Consider the following 14,419-nt stretch of genomic DNA (forward strand, 5'->3'; position numbering starts at 1 on the left):
GCTATCGAAATCGAAAACGAAGGAGAGGAGAGAGAGAGAGACGACGTAACGTGCGGTAGATACATACGAGAGAGAGAGGATTCCGCCGTCGGGCTGCTAGGACGTATACAGTGAGTGACCGAGACTCGAAATGGGAATGTCGGAGGACGAAGTTCCTGCGCCCAGACTGTGCCATATTCAAAAGTGGCCCGACTTTGACGGCTTCGGCTTCAACCTGCACGCCGAAAAGGGCCGCAGCGGCCAGTACGTCGGCAAGGTGGACGACGGCTCGCCGTCTGAGGCCGCCGGCCTCAAGCAGGGAGACAGGATCATTGAGGTGCGATAACTATTTTCATTTTTTTACGGTTGAGTTCGTCAGGTGGAAATTTTATAACAATTTGGCGTGTGTGGCATTGAGATAATATACATATACACGATACTAAAAATGCGTCATCGCCAGGTGGCTGTAAAAGAGTATAACAACATAGTTTCCGGATGATAAGTAACGAAGGAGACGTTGCCATTGGGGTTTTAATTATTGCAACAAATTGAATGATTCATTGGTATTTTTTCCATCATTTTTCTGATTTCTTGAAGCAAAATAAAAAAAATACAAGGAAACATGAAGTTAATCGAAGGCAATTATCAAATCTTGGACAAACAAGAGGAAATTGTTGATGATAATAAATTGATTCCAGATTGTTCCGATGAAATGAACGATTTTTAAATTTAAAGAAAATCACAGGAGGTTGTCATGATTGTCAGAAGATTTAAATTAATGCACCTTCCTCAGTGTGTGAAGATTTTTCATATTTCTTCAGAATTGAAACACGTGTTTCAATTTTATAAGAGTTTGTCACACAATCAATTTAAATTTGCGGTTAATTTAAAATTGCTAGTTTTTGCCAAATCAATGAAAGAGTTTTTTGTTATTTCTTGCATTTTGAGGGAAAATGAAGCATCAGCAGGGGTTTGTTAAATTTCCTCTCCCGTCTGGGGCTGGGCTGACAATGAGGATAAATAAATTTCAAAGTCCTAAACGGTCTGCCTTAGCCGCTATTAACGCTACCCCTCGCTGCTTTTTTATATTGTTCTCTTCAAGTCGTTTCATATATGAACTGATCGGGCACACATGTGCTTTTTTAGAATTTTCCTCGCCCTCGGAGGAAGCATTGTATTTCTTGTCCTTTGTCGTGATGCACATGCACGTGGTCCGACCTCTCTATAGAAATATGGTAATAAAAACAGCTTTCTATACATACCGAGGAGGCTGCATTTTTTAATACTTCTGATAAATTTTTAAATATTTATAATTAAATGTTACTGGAAGCCTTCAATTTTCGTTGAAGATATCTTTAATGAACGAGAGTCCATGTTCTCTGCAGTAGAATTTTACGCTTAATTAACGCCACAATATCCGCATAGTCTCTTAACACTGCTCCGTGTTCTGAATTTCTTGGAAAAGATCGCGTGACCCGCGAACGGTGCAAATTTTTGTTCATAATATAAATTTTGGTTTCAAGGCAGCGAAACTAGAACACGCAAATTGAACAGAATATCAATTAAATTACAGAAAATATTTCACAACAGTTTGTTTTTTAACTTTAAAAACAACTTTTGCGTGCAATTTTTTGTCATTTTTAGGTGCTGACGCACTTTTTATATAAATTAAGCCAAAAAACATTGGGATAACCAGGGATAATTTTTTTTATTTATTTTGTATTGCTTTAAAACACAATCCGATGAAGATTTTCGCGTTAAATGCTCTCAATAATAATTCACCGAAACAGACGCATGCACCGCGGAAGCTTAATTTTTGAACACCAGTCACAAGGCTAATAAATTATTTTCCCAAGCTCTAGTAAATTTTAAAAATGCGGCTATGTTTGCCTTTGGGTTTTCCTGACGATTGAACAAACTTAAAAAAGAGGCTCCTTTGTGAAATAATATAATGAGCGAAAAATAAAACTATCAAAAGGGAGGTTGCAGTGTGGCATTCATTGTAGAATGACAATGAATGAACTTGGTGCGAAAATAATGCAAACCTCGGCCATGGAAATATCTAGACAACAATCATTTCCCTTTTCTGCAAGTGCATCGATATCCAATTATGAAATTTCATACCTCCTTGTAATATATGCATAAAAAAGGCACAGTAATTTTCTCAATAGCATGGACGTGCCTGGATGACACTGCCATGTTAATAAATTGTGTAAATGAGGAAACATCCCAGTCAAAAAAATATGTATAGAGTCATAAATAATATATATCCTTTGCGAAATCCTATTGCCTACATTTTTATTTAAAATTTTCCTTAATCACACATATTTTTAGAACAACAGTTTTATTGAGTGATAACAAAACTTAACAGCTAATCTTATATACAGCCTGCCATAATTTGTTCTGTTATCAACTATTTTACAAACTATTATAATCATTTACGAACCATTAGCTGCGCTTTTATTGCTTGCGTGCAACTTAATTTTCAATGGGTTTCCCAACTGGATAATATACTAGGCTGTTAAATTTTAATAAGCACAATTTTTCTTTGGGTTTGGAGTGATTTCTAATGACATTGAAAATTGTAGCATCGCTTAACAGTCTAATTTCCCTGGCCTTCAATAATTGAAGAATTTAATTTTGAAGTTCTGTATCAACATTTTTTCTGGTTCATGAAACCATTTTTATTTTTTTAATTTAAAAGCCGTTAAAATGTCATCAGTTAATTTTCTAATTAAATTAATAATTAAAAAAATACACAATTGGCTGGAATTTTATCGTCTATATCGTGGAAAATCTTAAGGATTCGGGGCTTCTGTTTTTGTGAAACCATCAAATTCGTGTATGCTTTCATGATGTGAATCATTTAAACGGGTACAAATGTTTAGATTCGATGATTTGAGCGATTTTTGGGACTTAATTGAAGAAAATATATCCTAAAATATTTCAAACTCGATTTAAAAATACAGTTTCGGCCCAATTAAGATTAAATTTGGTTCGTATTCAATATTTGAAGAATCAACTCGATCAGTGGAAAATTTCTTAATTGCTTTTCCTGTGCTTTATTGTAAGTGTTTAATGATTAACCTAAATAAATAAATAAATAACACGTTCCGAAGAAGATAACATTTTCTATATTGTACATAATAATTGAACAATATTTTCTTTCCGATAAAAGTAGTTAAAAGAAAATCTGAGAGTTAAATGAACTGTAATTTTTAATTATCCCCAATTTCCAGAAACTATCTAATCTTTTTTCTGGTGTAGATGAATCAAGAAGTCGATTTTAAGTGTTTGACACATTGAAAATAGCACAATTTGTGCTCATTATCGTCTTCCGTCTCAGAATAAAATCGAAAAAAGTAGTTATATATACCCTCCTTTGCTGCCCATTCGCACAATCGAATCGTTGGACCGATTCGGAATGGAAGATATGCTCACCGTGTTCGTCTGTTCGAGTTTCATTCGTTGCACAAATAGAAATAGCATAGTCCAATATCTGCACAACGCCTGCTTGCATACATTATTATTTAATGAACCGCGTCGTTTCGCAAATGCTTTCGCGCTGCAGCGATAGCGCTTAATCGTCTCGTTCGCATTCCGCCGGGGACTTTTACCTTAAACTTTCGCCTTTTTGTTTGCGCCGGCGTTTTTTTTCCACTGAGCCTCTGTAATGCACACACATTTTTTTATGTATCTGTGCCGATGCCGAGCCAATGGCAAAACGGAAAACGGCTGTTTGTGCACGTAGCCCGCGTGTGTGTATGTGAATGTGTGTGTGTGCGCAGGCATTAATTAACAGCAGCGTGCGGCCACAAAGGAGGCACGTGCCCCCGCAGTTCCAAATGCACACACACACTTATAATATATTAAATTTATGCAGACGCACTTTTTGATATAGATAACACGACCATTCAAACATGTCGAACGCGAGGAATTCGAACGGAACGATTTGCATATTTGGTCCGTGACCTGTGTCCAAGCACGCGGCGAAATTATGCGAGAAGAAATTAATTAGTTAAAAAATTGTTAAAGAGGAATATACTAGAAAAGCCTGGAAAATGCTTGTTGCCAATGCATAAACTCATCCCTTAGGATTCAGTTAAAGCCTAAATTGATCTAAGGAGCGCTGTAATTTTTTGAGAAAATTGGCAGGAAAGTTACCGTGCTGTTCAAATGGTAATGGCTGTCTCCTTACTTGAAATCCGATTTAATTTCAAAACCAAGAGTTTCCCCAATAAGTGGCATACACCGTTGGACAGATCTCGACGAAAGGAATCGGAATAAGCCAAGAAAATAAGTTCAAGCACTGTAAATTTGGGAGAAAATTGGCAAAATTTGAGCTTTTATTGTAGGAAGGTCATTTTTTTACTATTGCAAATTGTTGAACAAATTGTTTATCGGTCAATTGTTTATGGCATGCAACAATTTAAATAATTTTCAATTGTTGCCCAGTATCATTCCACTTTAACTGTGTTCATTCGATATCGAAATCGTCTTTTCCTGCTTTATTATTGCATTGGAATAACATCTTGACATCATCCGGCACAATCTTTTGACATTTTAATTTTCTTATCTATTTAATCTAGCATTTTTATTAGTGTTTCCAAACTCTAGAAAGAGTTAAGATTAAAATGGGGCCAGAAGGTACTCAAGTTGATTGTGTTTGCTCTATGCTTTATTAACTTAAAATTTTCTCGAATAAAAATCGTGATTGTCCTCCCTTTATGTCATGATACCAACTATCTTTTTATTTTTCCAAGTGTTGTAGTTTAATTAAGATTTCTTTTGAAACATAAACAAACCAAAAAGCTCGTGATTCTAACGGATTTTTTATTTTTCAAGTTGTGTGGCATAGGGAAATGCGCTAATCCATTTTTTATTCTTAATTCACAGTCATCATGCTTTATTTCGACGGTTGAAATTCATAAATCAATTTTAGTTTTATGCTAACAGGACCGTAAAGTGCGAGATTTCATCAATCAAACCGCATAAACCGCAATAATCCTGCATAACTTTGACTTGGTTTTGATTCAAAGCATAATAACGGTATTAATTAAGGCGATATTGGTTGTTAAACTCTGATTATTTCGGCGTTCATTAAAATTAATCAGGTTAGATTCTTCGAGAAGGATTCAACTCTTTTTGTTATCGCCTCTTCCTATCAAATTAAGTGGTGCGATAAAAACTGGTCTCCTTCTCATGCTACCTACTGCACTTAAAAGTTTAAATTGTAATCATGCAGCCGTTGTTCTCGTGTTGCTTTTACAAATTAGAGAGTTTCAAACAGTCGTAAATTTTGGTCAACAAACTGCAAATATTAGAGGAATTAATGCGATAACTGTTTTTCAAACTTTCTCATAAATGTCAAACTAAACTTTTGCTTTGTTCTATAGAATTCTACTTCTCCTTATTTTATTTTAATATTAAAGTTCACCATGAAGCATCATGAAATAAAAATAAAACTTTATGCATGCGTGCTTCTGCTGCGGTTAACGGCATGAAATTTGTACAATTTTTCGGTGGAATAGACAGGATAACGATGTTACCTAGCTGGTTGTTGGTGTTTGCTCTGAAGTGACCCGCACGAACCTTTGGCCTAGAATTCGGCGACACACCATCCTAATGAGAAAGCTTACGCAAACGCGTTCATGGTATTACAAATATTCTTGACAGAGGAAAAAAAAATGAAAGCCCCGAGGGAGAGTTTGTAAATAATTTCTAATAAAATCGCACGCGACGAATCAATAAAAAGGGAGTCTCTCGTCCTTGATACGTATTTCAAAATTCCTTCCACTCGCCTTTCCTCCGTCATTCGCGTGATCAGAATCAGCGATGAGCTTCTTTATGACGGTGAAAATATATACAGGCAGGGAAATGCGTAGAAAATGTAATTTCTAGATTTATGACATCCACGGGGGATTCTCACTACTTATTGCATTTTTTAATCCTTTTCCAACTCCCTAGCTCACGATTTGCCAGGACTTGCACAATCGGTTTTTTCTAGAAGATATAATATTTCATGTATTTTCCCCCATGAAATCCAAGACGAAATGACTGAGAAAGATGAGAGGGAGAGGGGAAAATTCTTATCAACCAGATTCGCGTTGAAATCGGTTTCCGCGAGTCAGATCCAAAATGGCGTCGAATTCTGGGAAATTTCAAGTTTTTCGCTCTCTGAATGAGTGTCGCGAGTGTGTTTTTCTGATCTGATTGGTGTAATGATAATTGTTTCAAGATATTTGCAAATTTTGTTACAATTTTATCGAAGCCTCGCTTCTTAACCACATTTTGCTCAGCCCGTTTCGAATGGCCGTACCCCAGCCGATGCCATATCTGCGCGTCACGCGAATCTGGCCCACGGTGTATATAAAATAAATTTTTATTTCTCAAAATGACTCGTTTGGGACATTGAAAATTTAATAATGGTTAAATTTTAATGTTATAATTTTTAAAACCAATTTAAATTTAGATACTTAGAATGTTCTACAAAAAAATCTTATTGTGAGAGCTGGAAAAGCTCTGGAAAAAAAAACAATCTACCACAGAATGCTTATATATTTTTCGCAATGTTAAACGATTAAAAATAAATACCCCTCTGTTTAAAATCGTAACAAATAGAAACAAGAACACAGCTTAAACTAATTTTTCAGTTCATTCAGTTTTCCCTATAGTAAAAAGTGTTTTTCTTCCTATTTTTATACGTCAATCTCAAAAACAATAATATAATTAACTGTAGAAAAGAGTGGTTATTCCCTGAAATTACCATTTGCCAAACTCTCCAATATGCTGAATCAAATTGATTAATTATTTTCCGAGAAAATTTTAATGAAGTGGTTTGATTCAATAGAATATTATCGGGAGGGCTGACCAAGTGTGTTGCGAAATTAATTTGAGAAGCTATACAGGCACAGAGTGAATAGCTTTTTTCATTAGATGCAATCTCAAACTAAGTGGTCGTTGAATCTGAATGGCTGTTCTGACTTCACAGCATGAGCCCATTCATCATAATATGGCCCCACTAAACGGGGGTGATAGCAATACTAACTTTTTTAAACGAGCACGAGTTTTATAAATATTAAGTATCTCTGGCGTTTTTCAGTTGACTGAAACTTGGAAAGGCAAGAAAAAAATTAGTTAATAGGCGATTAAATATTCGCCTGGTTTTTTATTAATTGGGGCTATTTTTTTCTTAAGGCGAAACACAATAAACATTATTCTCAGGGTTGCATTTTCACGGGTTGTTTTTGCCACTTAATTTTTACTAATTGCTTGAAATGCAAAATGCAAGAAATTAATTTATTCCTTTTTTCCCCTGTGAAAGTCTAAAATTTGCGGTCGGACGAGTGGTCAAAATTTCCTCTTCTTTGCAGATTTTTTTTCATTAAAGTTGCCTCAATTTCTCCAAAAATTTCACTCAAACAATTTTTCAAGTTGAGGTCATGAGCTGATAATTAGAAAATTATTGAAAACTGAGAGGTACAAACACTGCCTGCAATAAACTGGTTAAAATTATAAAAAAATCTTTTTACCACTGCGCTCTGCATTTTTTTAAATGCAGGTTTTATGCATCCTTGATTATTCTTTACAATAAAAGCTGGAAAACCAACACGCATTTATTTTTTTTTCCTGAAAAATATTTAATAAAATTAATAAACTTTATCTCTTTTATTTTCTCAAAATTGTTCCATATTCTCATTTACATTTAATATGTTTTACCTATTTTTATTATTAAAATACATTTTAAATAATAATTATATATTGATTTCATCAAGATAGAATTGGCTGTTATTGATACCTCATCATGGTCTCTTGATGATCGTATATAATATTGTTATGTTTTTATCATGAATTATCCGTTGGAAAAGCTGATCCGAGCCTTATCACACATAATCATTACGGGGCTTTGTTTCAGGTAAACGGAGTGAACATCAGCAACGAGAACCACCGGCAGGTGGTGGCGCGGATAAAAGCGGTTGCGGACGAGACGCGTCTGTTGGTGGTGGACTCTGCGGCCGAGGCGTACTTCAAGACGCGCGAGATGGTGATTCGCGGTGACATGCCCGGCGTCATCCACCTCAGCTCGTCCAAACAAGAGCAGCAGCAACAGCAGCCACCGTCGCCACAGCAGCAGCACCAGGAGCAGCAGCAGCACAAGGTTCGGCCTGCCTAATGAATAGGAATTCCTTATCTCAATTGTTATTCGGCCTTATCGGTGCACTGTTTGTGCCCGAGATTAGAATGCTCTCGCCGCCGCATGCGGCACTCGCAAGGTGACAAATAATATCGCTGCGCTCTTTCATCAATCTCATTTGCGCAATTTGCCAACAGCAGCAGCCGTTATTTTTTTGCAATATTGCAATTTAAATTGTAATGGAGATGGGCTAAATTAAATGACTATTTTTAAAGAGGAATGATACTGCAAAAGCCTGGAAAATGCTTGTTGGCAATAAAACTCGTCCCTTAGGATTCAGTTAAAGCCTAAATTAACCTAAGAAGCAGTGTAATTTTTTGAGAAAATTGGCTGGAAAGTTAGCGTGCTTTTCAAATGGTAATGGCTGTCTCCTTACTTGAAATCCGATTTAATTTCAAAACCAAGAGTTTGCCCAATAAGTGGCATACACAATTGAACAGATCTCGACGAGAGGAATCGAAATATGCCAAGAAAATATGTTCAAGCAATGTAAATTTCGCAGAAAATTGGCAAAACTTGAATTTGTACTGTAGGATGGTCCTTTTTTCATTATTGCAAATTGCTGAACAAATTGTTTATCGGTCAATTGTTTAAGGCATCCAACAATTTAAATAATTTTCAATTGTTGCCCAGTATCATTCCACTTTAATTAATGTCAGATCGATAAATTCAGGCTGAAAAATTTAACCTTTTTTCCTAAATGAATTAGAAGACAATTTTTAATTAAACAGTTTTAGACGGTTTTAGCCTATTTATCATGTTTTAAAATGAATAAAATGGGGGTGTATAATTTTTAACCATTTTTGTTACCACCTGGTTTTTTCTCCACTGGTTTTTAACGGTTTTTGCCACTCAATTTTTACCAATTTCTCGCGCAAGAAATGAATTTGTTCCATTTTTCCCTTGTGAAAATCTAAAATTTGCGGTCGGAGTGGTCAAAATTTCCTCTATTGGGACGATTTTTTCTTTTAAGTTGCCATTTTTTGCTGCCTCAATTTCTCCAAAAATAAGAAACTGGTTAAAATTGAAAAATGAACGCTTTTTTACCACTGCGCACTGCATTTTTTTTAACAAAGTGCGTTTTTTTGCAACCCTGAACCGACTTGATATAGATCAATGAGATCCAAAATCTTTTTGACACAAGCTTAAAAAAGCACGAAAATTTATAAGAGGTCACTCAACTTCACCGTCACCGTCTGCTTCCAATTTTAAAGCCATCAAAATTGTAAAATGCGCATGTTGAATTTACAATATTTGCATTAAAACTAGGAAACGGCTTGAATGTTTAAATCGCAACATTGAATTGTTCTTTTTCTACTGCCACAACCATAATTTGTAAATGCGTAACCGTTTAATTTATCAAAATCAATTTAAAGATACATTTTGTAGTTAAATTTCAGTGTAAACCATTTTCCCGTCTGTTTTTAAGATGCAGTTCAGATGGTTTTAAAGGTCTTAAAATTGCATGATACATTAATTTAGCCTTTAAAAAATTACATAAAAAAATATTCGATCGTTATCGTGGTGAACATTTTCGCCATTTTTTTTAATTAAATAAAACAAATTATTGGTATGGATTTTTGAGTAAAAACTGCTTGTTGAATTGGTTATTATCGACATTTGAGTTCCAAACTTTAAAGTGCCGACCCTAGATCACCTCAGGATGCTTTTTTAAACCCCCAATACAATTTTAATATTTATTAAAAAGTGTATACGCCTTTTTGCCATTTACAGTTTTGTTTATTCTTAATCAACCCAAAAAAATTAGTTAACAATGAAATTTCTCTGCCTGTTTATCCCCAGGGTTGCAAAAAACCCACATTTTTTTAAATGCAGTGGTAAAAAGTTTTATCTTACAATTTTAACGAAGTTCTTGCAGGCATCTCCGTATTCAATAATTTTCTAATTATTAGCTCATGACTTTAACTTAAAAAATTGTCAGAGAAATTTTTTGGAGACATTGAGGCAGCAAAATGGCAATTTAAAAGAAATAATCTGCACAGTAGCAGGAAATTTTGACCATTCCGACCGCAATTTTAGATCTTCACTTGGCAAAAATGGAATAAATTCATTTCTTGCGCAAGAAATTGGACAAATTCAGTGATAAAAACCAGTGGTGTGATAAGCAAATGCAACCCTGTTTTTCCACAGTCATAATCTATGGACACGGTCCTATCTAAACATGTCTAAAATGTAATACATTCTGTGAAATGAGTGTTAAATTTGAAGTAGTTACGCTGCAGTGATAAGATTTTTCCTCCGAAAAGTGTCATTGTTCTGGCAGTCGCACCTGAAATGACTTTATCAGTTTGAAATGTATTTCTAAAATGTCAATCACCTGAAAATAATGGACTGCTTTTCATGATATATCACCGATTACGCGCTTAAAGGCTTTATCTTGATTCCTCACTTCTTTCTCGGAATTTTGTGATTTCTGTATGGTGCGCACAGCCTGTGGCTCGAGGACCCTTGGCTTAATTGAGATTCAACGTGTGTTTGCCGATGGAGTTAGCTAATATAACGGCACCTAACCAGACACATGTTTGTTTTTGGTTGCAGTCCGGCGCAGAGCAGCAGGAGGTGGTGAGTAACACCAGCAGTGCCACCACGCCCGAGACGGACCGGAAGCACCACGTCGAGGTGCAGGAAGAGGAGGAGGAAGAGGAGAGCCCGTCGGAGACGACCACCATCGAGGCCAAGTCCAACGGCAGCATCGCCTCCAGTAGTCCAAAAATGGAAGACAAGATTGAGAAGGAGCCCTCCCAAACTGCATCTCCAAATCAGGTGAGAGAGAGTGCACTCTACGTGTATTAAAGGATCAAATTCCACTTTCTGTTGATTTACCTCTGGTTGTTAAAACGCAGTAAAAGGAAAATATCAATTAATTAAACGCAGCAGGATTTGACAAAAGGCCGGAAAGTTGACAAAAGGCTGTCTATAGTGTTTTTGTTTTTAAAATTTCTGGAAATTTAACCGCCCGCATTTATAGATATTATCTTTCTTGATCAGGAAAATTAGAAATATAAAATTTGAACAAAATGAAGAGTCAATATTAGCTTGAAGGCTGCACGATAAGTCCATTCCTTGGCCAACCCTTTGTAAAATAGCTAAGAATAATAAAATTATTCTTAACTATTGTTCATGATTATTTAAATAATGTTTTTGTTTTTTAATGTTTCTGAAGACAGAAGACGGAAATTAAAATTCATCTGTTTTATTTTCTAGTGCTCTGCAAGCGAAAATATTTTTTACATTCACCAACAGGATTTTTAAGGCACTTTCACTGCGATTTCAAACTGAATCCTGCTGCTGTGCTTTCAGCTTCTAGAATTGTTTCTTGAGACGTGCTGAAAATAAAAATCGGTGGAGCTAGTCGACAAAGAATCGTGAAAACCAAACTATTTTTTAAAATAATAAATCTTTCCCGACGTTTCTACGCCGAATTGCTGGACCGATTTTAGTTTTCAGAACGTGTAAATAAAAAATTCTAGAAATAGAATGCACAGCAGCAGGATTGAGTCTTAAATCACAGCGGAAAAGTTCATTTAAATCGAAAGAAACCACTGGTGCCATCTATTGGTGGATTTGAACACCAAGGGCTTTAAGGAGATTTATAATATGCACCTTTAATATATTTCTTCATATAATTTATGTCCAGGAAAATGAAATATATACGGAATTAAAATCAATTTAAGTATTTGTTTGCCTCAAAGCTTTTAGCTTGCACCTTTTTGCTCTTTTTAGTTGATTTTAATTTGGTCAAAAGCTATATTATTTCAACGGCAGGGATTATCTAGAGAAAAAACTAGCCGTGAAACTAAAACCGAACGGACACAGGAAGACTACGTTGAGGATTTTAAGCTGGAAAAATGGATTAAAAATCAATTTTTGGAATTCTTTAAGACAGAATAGTAGAAAATCTTGAGGAAATTCATGCTTCACACGAGGAAGCAGCTATTTTAATCCCTCTGAGGACACATCAGCAAAACAAAATCAAGGCTATATTAAGCAACCTTCAGAGGATTTTGACTCACCTGACGAGGAAAATGATTTACTGATTTGTTGAGTGTGGTCTAATTGTAAAAGAGCACAGCATTAGCGAAGATTTTTTATTAATTTTTCTAATCGCAGTAGGAAAACGCGGTTTCTCTTCAAATTTCTCACCGTAACTGCAAAATGTGTGCATGGAAGACTGTTAATTTTTGTTTTACGGAATAATTAAAACATATTTCATGAATCTAAAATAAATTTCAGGAAATAAATTGAAAGATAACACAAGGTAAACATGTAACCAAAATTTTATGGCTGCTCTAAATGTTTTTATTTAAATTTTGGCTACTTTTACGATGTTTTTTTTTCTTTTGCAATTCTTACGTTGAAAAAAAAATCCCGCAGGCTCTGGAGGGGTGTCTGGTCCGGTCTCTGGTCTGGTCGGACCGTTTATTGTACCTCCGCAATTACGCAAGCATGGAGAGTGTGTCTCTTAACACGTCTCGTGTGTATTAATATTACACTATCTCGGGCGGAGTTGTTATAATTTCTGCAGCCGAGTCGCGTTTTGCTGCACGCACGCTTGAAAGCTCGCTCGCTCGCTCGCTCGTCGGACGCGGAGACTGCGATTGTGCCGATCGCATTCTTTTGTTCTTGCGTGAAACTCGACACCAACGGCGACACTTTTGCATGCTGACTTGGAAAACTGAGAAAGAAAATAAATAATAATTGTGCTCTCAGTGACCGCTGCTATATGACCGGTCTGAAAGCGAAGCGTGTTAAAGTATGAAAGGAAAAGGAGGGAAAAGGGAAATTACATTGTGTGCTTGGTTTTTAGAAGCGAGATGAAGACAGAAACTGAAAAAGGCATCAGCACTGAATTGTTTTCATATTTTTGTTGATTAAATTCATTGGTAGATAGGGGAACTTCAGTTTTTCACCATTTCTGGCACTAAAATTAACTGTAAGGAAATTTTTCTTTATGAAAGAGTAGAGATAACATTCAAATTTCTGGATTGGAATTTATTGTTAAAGCCAAAATGTTGGTTTTTAATTGAGAAAAATAATTATGCATTTTTGGTCGGGATTGTCTGATATTGTCAAGGTTAGTCATCAAATTACAAAAATCAGCGTTATAACATCTTCAAAACCAGCGAGGGCACATTCGTGTGACGCGCAGATATGGCGTCCGGTGGAGCTTGGCGCGAAAAAACGGTCACGTAAAAAGTTTTCATAAATATTGTGACGTATAATTTGCATTTCTCTTAACTAATTGTGTCTTTTGGATCGCAAAAACAGACTCTTGACACTCGTACGGCAATCCAAAGAGGGCTTTTTTGTTTTCTACATTCAGACGCCATCTTGGATCTGCGCAGTGCGAACCAATTTTATCGCACATCTGGCCCCCGCTGTTCAAAACGCCTTTTTTCCTCGGATTTTTGTTAAAGTTCCCTTTCTTCTTCGAAAACTACCTCATATACTTATTTTTAATCAATTTTCCATGGAAACCGTTCTTGTCTTATCTATATTCACAAAAGACGATTAAATCAAAACAACTTAACAATGCTCTGGACTCGTCAATTCTTTTATAAAATCGCTTATTAAACGTTTCTTGCTATCTCAGAACCATAGCGGTGTAAATAAAAATGCCCTTTTGCGAGTTATATAAATGCGTCAGTTAGGACAGCAATCAAATTTGGATTAGTAAACAGTTATGCCATCTGTGCGTCATTATTTTTAAAAATGTTCGCAGAGCAATCGTCCGCCTGGTTTAAATATGACGGCCGCCGAGCTGAGGGCGCAGCTGGCGCAGCGCAAGAAATTTGACCCGAAGAAGGAAAACATGGACCTGCGAAGAAAATTCGACATCGTGCAGACCCTGTGAGACTGAGCAAGAAAGGGTGCCAAAACCGCCATGCGATACATATTCCTATTTTTGTAGATGTAAATAAATAAATAAACGCACCAAATCACGCCAGTGAATTATGTACCAACAAAAAAGACAATACGGTTAATGTTTAAAATAGTGTGACCGCAGGCTGCTCAGCGTCAGTCTCGAGATATAATTTATATGTATAATCACGTGTCCGACTTAAATAAAAATTACCATTTATTACGAATGCACAAGTGAGATTAATTTTTGCCGCAACCTTGACCATGATTTCCCGAAATAATTGCTGCGTCGCAGGACAAGTTTGTCGGCCGTGCGCGGTGTGGTGGCCTCCTAACGGTGCACTCCTGCTGACCCACTAGCTA

At 36.0% G+C, this 14,419-nt stretch overlaps 1 protein-coding gene across 1 annotated transcript; it reads left to right on the forward strand.

Annotated features, from left to right (window-relative positions):
• Nucleotides 1-74: 74 nt before the first annotated feature.
• On the forward strand, nucleotides 75-14,290 carry LOC135945521 (Na(+)/H(+) exchange regulatory cofactor NHE-RF1). The gene is made up of 4 exons (XM_065493268.1): nucleotides 75-316; nucleotides 7,895-8,137; nucleotides 10,733-10,957; nucleotides 13,917-14,290. The coding sequence occupies exons 1-4, from the start codon at nucleotides 131-133 to the stop codon at nucleotides 14,046-14,048; spliced, it is 786 nt and encodes a 261-aa protein (XP_065349340.1). The 5' UTR covers nucleotides 75-130; the 3' UTR covers nucleotides 14,049-14,290.
• Nucleotides 14,291-14,419: the final 129 nt, after the last annotated feature.

The sequence above is a fragment of the Cloeon dipterum genome, chromosome X (assembly GCF_949628265.1).
Source record: "Cloeon dipterum chromosome X, ieCloDipt1.1, whole genome shotgun sequence".
NCBI lineage: Eukaryota > Metazoa > Arthropoda > Insecta > Ephemeroptera > Baetidae > Cloeon > Cloeon dipterum.